At 35.6% G+C, this 7,192-nt stretch overlaps 1 protein-coding gene across 1 annotated transcript; it reads right to left on the minus strand.

Annotated features, from left to right (window-relative positions):
• Window positions 1-1,069: 1,069 nt before the first annotated feature.
• Window positions 1,070-6,023, minus strand: LOC137199192 (gamma-glutamyl hydrolase). The gene is made up of 9 exons (XM_067613299.1): window positions 5,762-6,023; window positions 5,508-5,622; window positions 5,211-5,261; window positions 5,035-5,119; window positions 4,066-4,204; window positions 3,623-3,729; window positions 3,235-3,328; window positions 2,973-3,110; window positions 1,070-1,454 (listed from the first exon to the last, which is right to left on the minus strand). The coding sequence occupies exons 1-9, from the start codon at window positions 5,883-5,885 to the stop codon at window positions 1,336-1,338; spliced, it is 972 nt and encodes a 323-aa protein (XP_067469400.1). The 5' UTR covers window positions 5,886-6,023; the 3' UTR covers window positions 1,070-1,335.
• Between the last annotated feature and the right edge of the window lie 1,169 nt (window positions 6,024-7,192).

Consider the following 7,192-nt stretch of genomic DNA (forward strand, 5'->3'; position numbering starts at 1 on the left):
AAATACCGTCTTACAAGTAAAAGTCCTGCTTCCAAAATCTTACTTACAGTAATGAGTGTTACACTATTATCAGTTTAATATTTATATTATTGGATTATTAGTATTGACACATTGATATGTCAGCAGCATGTAACTACTTTATGTGTCATTTGGTAGTTCATAGCACTACATTATAATTTATATGCTGATATGTAAAATCATAATCTGAAAAGTTACTATGAGCAACTATAAGTAGCGGAGTAAAAGTATATTTCTCTCTGAAATGTGGAGTAAAAGTATAGTATAAAATGGAAATAGTCAAGTAAAACTTAAGTATAGTACTTTCCACCACTGGTCTTTTGTACACAGAGCACTAGTTTATTTAAGCATACACACCATTTTAGCACAATATAAACTGAAATAATAAAAGCTTTAAGGGAAGTTTGACAAGTTACTTGTTGTTTGTTTTTTCAGGAACTTTCAACTGCATTTCACAAGCCATAAAACAATGAAAGGTCATCCGCATATCACAAGCTTCCTCACAAGCTAAAGATATCACCTTAAAGGCCCTGAAAACCTCTTTTCTCAGGCAGCATCTCACTGTCAGTAGCAGCGTCCTGCATGAACACACAATATTCTGCCAAAGTTGGAGCAGTTTTGGTTATTAACAGAAGATAAATGTGTGTTTGTGTTTTTCTCTGTGCTCATCTTGCTGGTTTGAAGTGGGTGTGGCCCAGTTAGAAAAAGGTGATGTCACATACTTTCATGTACCAATCAGAGTTTAGCAACAGAAATAATACCTAAAGATGTTTTTTAACTTTGATTTTTGCTTATTTAGTCATGAAGGCTTTAAGGCCTTCAATTCATGCTGTGCTTTAGTGGTGCACACTATTACCAAGCAAGTAATTATAAGTGCTTATCAAATTAAATACACTGCCGTACAGTCATGTCTGTTGTAAAGTCATAAATAAACAGAGGGCATGACCTTAGTTTCCTAAATGGTAGCTATGGCCCTCAACAATATCCATCCAGATATTAAATTACAAGGGGCTTAAAAACAGGAAGAAAGAATGAAAAAGTTAAAAAAGTTTATTTATGCAAATAAGCAGTTTAATAACAGTAACATCACATTAAAGTATTCACAATTCATTTAAGTCGGTAAAACAACAAGTACTGGTGCAGAAAAGGCTCTTCAGTGTCATAAAAATGCACTCTGAATCATTTTTAGATGGCTAGCTGTGATTAAAACTCAGCAGACTTTGTGTGTGTGTGTGTGCGGTTGCTCATGTGAAAAGTGACACACACACACACACACACACACACACACACACACACACAGTCAGATGCCGAATAATTTCAGAAGAAGTAGACCTGCTCGTATCCGGAGAAGTTCCCAGCAAATACTGGCGTGTAGTTGTAAATCAGTGATGAGGCCTCTTCCTCAGGATTGTCAAACTTATGTAAACTTCTCCTTCCTAAACAAAGCAGAAGTGAGATGCATGTGATTAGAAAAAATAGAACAGAATAGATCAATCCTCCCTATGAGGAAATAACAAGATTTACAATCATTGTATCTCGTAATTATATTATTTGGAGGGATATTTGGACCATAATCAGACTGGATTATACTGAGATTTCTCCATACAGTTTTCTTAATTGTTGGTTTGTTTTTATAAACTTACTGTATGTGTTAATTTCTGTGTTAATTCACATCAAAACTGGATTAAGACCTTCGTGGTCCTGACCTGTTGCAATGTCGTGTTTTACAGCTATTTTTCTCTTCTTAAAACCTCTTTGCACATGATATAGAGGGTACATCTTTATAAAGTAACAATATTAAAATCAGAATATTTCCTAATTTGTTCAATACAGCACTGGAAATGTCATGAACGTGGGTGTTCTCTGCTGTTGGATTGACATTTGTACCCATACCTGTCGCTAATCTGTGTGTTTTGTTTGCACATGCAAGGGCACACTGGCATGTTTGGCCCCTGTGTGTGAACTAGAGATAAAATGATTAGTCGCTTAACTGATAAGTCATTTCACCGAAAATTAATCAGCAAATTTTTGATAGTAATCTTTCAAGAAAAAATGTCGAACATAACCTAGTTTCAGCTTTTAAGTGTGCAGATTGGACTATCTATGAAATATGGACTGTTGGTCGGACAAAATAATGCAATTTGAAGACAACTCAGGCTTTAGGAAACTGTCAAGGGCATTTTTTTGTTGCCATTTTCTGATATTTTATGGATCAGATGATTAATTGAATAAATAATCAGCAGATTAATATATAATGAAACACAGGACACCGCGATGGTGAGCAGTGGCAGAATGTAACTAAGTACATTTACTAAAGTACAATTTTGGGGTACTTTACTTTAGTATTTCCAATTTATGCTACTTTGTACTTATACTTAACTACATTTTAGATGGAAATATTGTACTTTTTACCCCATTACATTTATTCCACAGCTATAGTTACTTTTCAGATCAATATTTTATACGTACAACATATGATCATCTTGATAAAATAACTATAGTTATAGATTTGACTACCTAACAGTATAAGTTAAGATTAGCTCTGCTCGGACAACTTTAAAATGCTGCTTACATGTACATGTCAATAAATCAGTATTAATATTCACATAATATATATATAATGAATATAACTCTAAATGGGTACAGTTTGCATAATGAGTTCTTTACTTTGAGACTTTAAGTACATTTACGTACTTTTATTTAAGTAAGATTTTGAATGCAGGACTTTTACTTGTAATGGATTATTATTTTTTGTGGTATTGCTATTTTAACTCAAGTAAAAGATTTCAGTACTTCTATCTGTGATAGTTTGTATCAGTTCATAAGTTCTTTTAACATGTTTATAGTTTCGAACACTCAAAATCCCAAACAGCTCTTCTTTGACTCCTCTTTATTCCTGTTGTTAATAGTAAAACTTTTCATTATTGATAGATTGACTGTGTTCAACTCTTTACCTTCATTGACGAAAAAGTCAGCCAGGAGAGAGGACAGCCTGACAGCATTATGGGAGTGTGGAAAGTTTCGGCTGCTGTTCCACTGAAAGCGATTCACCTCTGGGTGCCACTGCACTCCATAGAAGGGATATCTCTTAGCTGACATGAGGGAGGAAAGAAAATATATACAGTACATATAATGTCGTTATTAGAAACTCACGATTAAGTTTTAGAAAATCTTTTCCTAAGTAATGGCAGATTCATATCAAAATAAATTTCTAACCTTCCATAGTTGAGACAAAGTTAACTTCGTTTTCAGCAACGTTTGTTGACAAGATGTTGAAGAAACTCTGCAGCTTCTCATTTTCCTGGAAAGTCTGGAGGAGCATTTTTCTGCATATTAGATTGATCCATCACAGATGGAGTAATACTGAGTGTTATGCAAGCACATTGCTCACGTACACATAAATGTCTGTACTATAAGTGTTTAGTCACAGGTTTCATTACCATGAAACAGAACACTCCATGAAACACTGGTAAACACGTTTCTTAATGTTGAAACGACCGGATGAGTGTTTGGTTTTTTGTTTCTCAACACAATAACAAGATGAAATCCCGACAGGGGAAGTGGAACATACAGCGAAACTGTTAACTAGAGTGCTTTACTGTACCTCTACTGTAACGCCGTATTTGTGAAAATTGCCAGTCAGGGGTTCTTGGGTCAAAGCCTTCAAAAGATCACTGGGGAAACCCTCAAACATCCTGCTGGTGTAGGCCTCTGCAGGAGAAATGGAGAGGAGTGTTGAAGTAAATAAATAAACTTCATGTATATAAAAACAGATAGTTTCATAAAACAATGACATTATGGCAAGATAAACATGCAGAAATGATTTGGTGATAGTAGCAGAGGGTCAGATATGAAGGCCCAAAAACACCCTCTGATTTGTGACTTGTCTCTACTGACACCAAGTGGTACGATTCAATACATGCTGTTTTCCAAAAAACTGTAAACCGAGGCTATACTTTTACCTAAAAATGTAAAAAAAAAAAAAAAAAAAACCCAAAAGAAATACATACATATGTAGACATCAACAACAATGTAGTAAGTTATAACCTTCAGTTAGGTTCAGGGGCATTGCTATGTTCTCAGCTGTGGTTTTGGTCAGCAGATTTTCTCCGGCCACCAGTACCGTCAGCAGCTGCATGCCCATGCATGTACCCCAGATGGGGAAGAAGTCTCCGGCATCATTGGCCTGAAACACACATAGAGTCAGAACTTCAATTTTCTCTGCCTTTGAAACAATATTTGATCCAAGCAACACTGAAACAGTGTGGTAACTCCTCTAAAAAAAGAGGTCATTATAAAATCGAGCTCAATAAATGGTAGAAAAGTAGTCCAGTGATGAGTTGTTTTATTGCCAAATTGATAGTTTTGTTCAATTCTAATTTATAATATATAATCTGAATTTCATTGTGCAATCCTGCGTACATATAATGACAATTAAAATGTACCTTGAACATTAAATGGTGTTTTAACATTGGGATTGGTTTAACTACTGCACAAACTGTTGGTTGATTTAAACACCAGTAAGGGATCATGTTTTATGAGCTTATTGCATGTTTCAGCAACATCTAATAATGCAAAGTAACTGTTACTACAGTGGACTAAAACATTCTGAAATGCTCTGGACTTACAGTAAACAATAAATTCTAACAACATGAAAACAACCTAGGTGCAACAGCAATATCTAAAAATGTACGTAACTTGAGTAAATGCACAATCAAAAGACAATTAACAGAAAAAGGACATAAAAATATTTTAAAAAGGTAGATAAAAAATATGTGCTCAGATTTATTATTACTATTACCTGGTCTTTGTTGATTTAAAGCAGTATGTTGTATTGTGCCGCATTGTGTTTATAAGGCAAAAACTAATAAAAAAAACTTTAATTACAAAAAAAGAAGGTAGATATTGTTGTTAGTTTAGGTGTTTTTTAGGCAGAGAGACAGACAGACAGGCAGGCAGAGAGCGCTCACTTCACTTCGCGGAGAAACAATGAAAATAATTTTCTGCTGTACTTACTGTCAGAGCGAGTCTGTAAAAAATCTTCGCCACCCTGGCAAAGTCTGATGTCTCTAAATTTGCAACTCCACCAATGAAAATAAGGCTAAACAGACATCAAACAGTTAGTACAATGACAAACTGAGGACTGGAAAAACACAATTAAAGTATTTATATTAGTCAGTCGTATAACTTACCCATTTATCTTCCTGAAGATGTTTTCATATTCAGTAGTTGTATGAGTCAATCTGTGAGGGGAAAACAAAGCAAACAGTGCTTTATTACTGTATTATTAAAAGTACAGAAGATATTTATCTTAAAAGACACCATCCCTAATTAAAAGATAAAGTAGCCCAACATATATAAACTCTGTTTTGCAGATTTAGGGAGTGGATTCATTGTCTTTGTTTTCCAAAGCTACTTAAAGCTCCAGTCAAATTATCTTTACTGTTAAACACACCACAACAGGCCAACACAAGGGGAACTCAACCCACCTGATGGGCATCACTCTGCTGCCTCCAGCCTCAATGTATTTCACATAGGAGGCAGGTATGTAGGTCCTCCCGAATGGTTTCATGTCTTCACTTGAAACTAGCTGAGTCAAAATACCTGTGGGACGAGAACACAGCAGGTTTGAATACACGCTGACAAAGAAACACCGTCATACACTTTGTTTTGTGTTTGTATCTTGTGAGTGTCTCTTCAGTAAAATGTGCAACATTCAAGCCTAATGCTATCTTTCACTCACCAATCACAGGTCTCTCGTTCACAGCCTCCGGGTTGACTTTAGTCGACATAGCTTTGCTACAACAGAAGCAGCAGCAGCAGACAAAAAGTAAACACACAAATGCACAAAATCCCACCTTTGACATGTTTTCCCCTTAATTTCCAGAGACAAAGCAAGGCTTAAATCTGACCTATAAATGGTATGAGGCTCCCAGAGAGCATCGATTAGTGAAAGAAGCTGCAGCAGACTTATATATGTCGTGTTAGAAGAGGATATAGTCAGTACAGGGAAGTAAGGAATCCCCAGATTTCCCCAATCCCCAGGAGTCACCACATCTGTGGTACATACTGGTCAAGCAAGTTGACTGCTGAGGTAAACATAAATATTCTGCTGACGGCTTGGACTTTTTGATAAAATTTCAGACCATATAGTGTGTGGGAAACAATGCACCTTTGCGGATGAGAGGTAGGTTTTGCAATAGCATAAGTCACGCAAAGGCAAGAGAGGAAACATCTCACGGTTCACTCAGCATACACTCAGCAAACTGCTGTCAAACAGGTTTCAGTCTAAAACTGAAAATAGGCTTTCTATAAATAGGATTTTAAAGGTAGGGAGCATATCAAAAAGGCATGCACACACTCTGAAAGAGCACCTGCTCTGGTGGTTCTGTTGACAAAGACTCCTCTAAGATTATGGGTTTAAAACTCTCTGATGACTTTTATCACTCCAAAGATTTTTCTCATTTTTAAATAAATAAGTAAATGGAATTTTTCTAGACGTTTTAGATGCAATAATGCTGGGTAGGCATTTTTTGAAAGTCTGCTTTATTTTTTGGATTGCATCATGTGCTCATAATTTCATTCAAAGTAGTCGCTGAAGCAATAATTTCTTTTTTTAAAAAGTGATGTGCAATGCAGTTCACGAAGAGGGTTTCTGCAAAGACTGGATCAAAAGGGAGACTAATGTCTTATGGTTTTAATGGAGAGGGTCAAACTATTCATTCATCTATTCACTGAAAGTATCACTGTTTGCTCACCAGTGGTGTAGACCACCTGGTCAAGAAAGAAAGAAAGAATCAAAGAAAAGAAATAATATGGGAAAATGGGTTGACAAATGATACATTTTTGGTAAAAGCGTTTTGGATACTTGGTGGGCTAAAATCATCTCAGCAGCACTTTGGTGAACATTAACACAAGGGTTGTATGGGTAAAAGGAAGTGCACTACTAAATTCAAGATTACGGTATGTTGAGAGTAAACAAGTCAACTGTTACAGGTTAATCCAGCAATGCTTTGCACTCCTTTTTCTTTTTGAAATATCTTCAACTCCAGTTTCCTCGTACATTCCCAAAAACATGCAAATACACATGATGCTCAAAACTGCCTTAAAATTGACATTTTAATTGGTTTCATGATAATAAACTAAAGAGAATTAATTCAATAGAAGTTTTAAA

This window comes from Thunnus thynnus, chromosome 2 (assembly GCF_963924715.1).
Source record: "Thunnus thynnus chromosome 2, fThuThy2.1, whole genome shotgun sequence".
NCBI classification, from domain to species: Eukaryota; Metazoa; Chordata; class Actinopteri; order Scombriformes; family Scombridae; genus Thunnus; species Thunnus thynnus.

Coding starts and splice junctions, on each gene's coding strand:
- LOC137199192 (XM_067613299.1), bottom strand. CDS start 5,885: ATGTCAAAGGTGGGATTTTGTGCATTTGTGTGTTTACTTTTTGTCTGC. Junction 4,205..5,034: donor TTTACAGACTCGCTCTGACA/GTAAGTACAGCA, acceptor TGTGTGTTTCAG/GCCAATGATGCCGGAGACTT. Junction 1,455..2,972: donor TGACTTTTTCGTCAATGAAG/GTAAAGAGTTGA, acceptor TGCTTTGTTTAG/GAAGGAGAAGTTTACATAAG.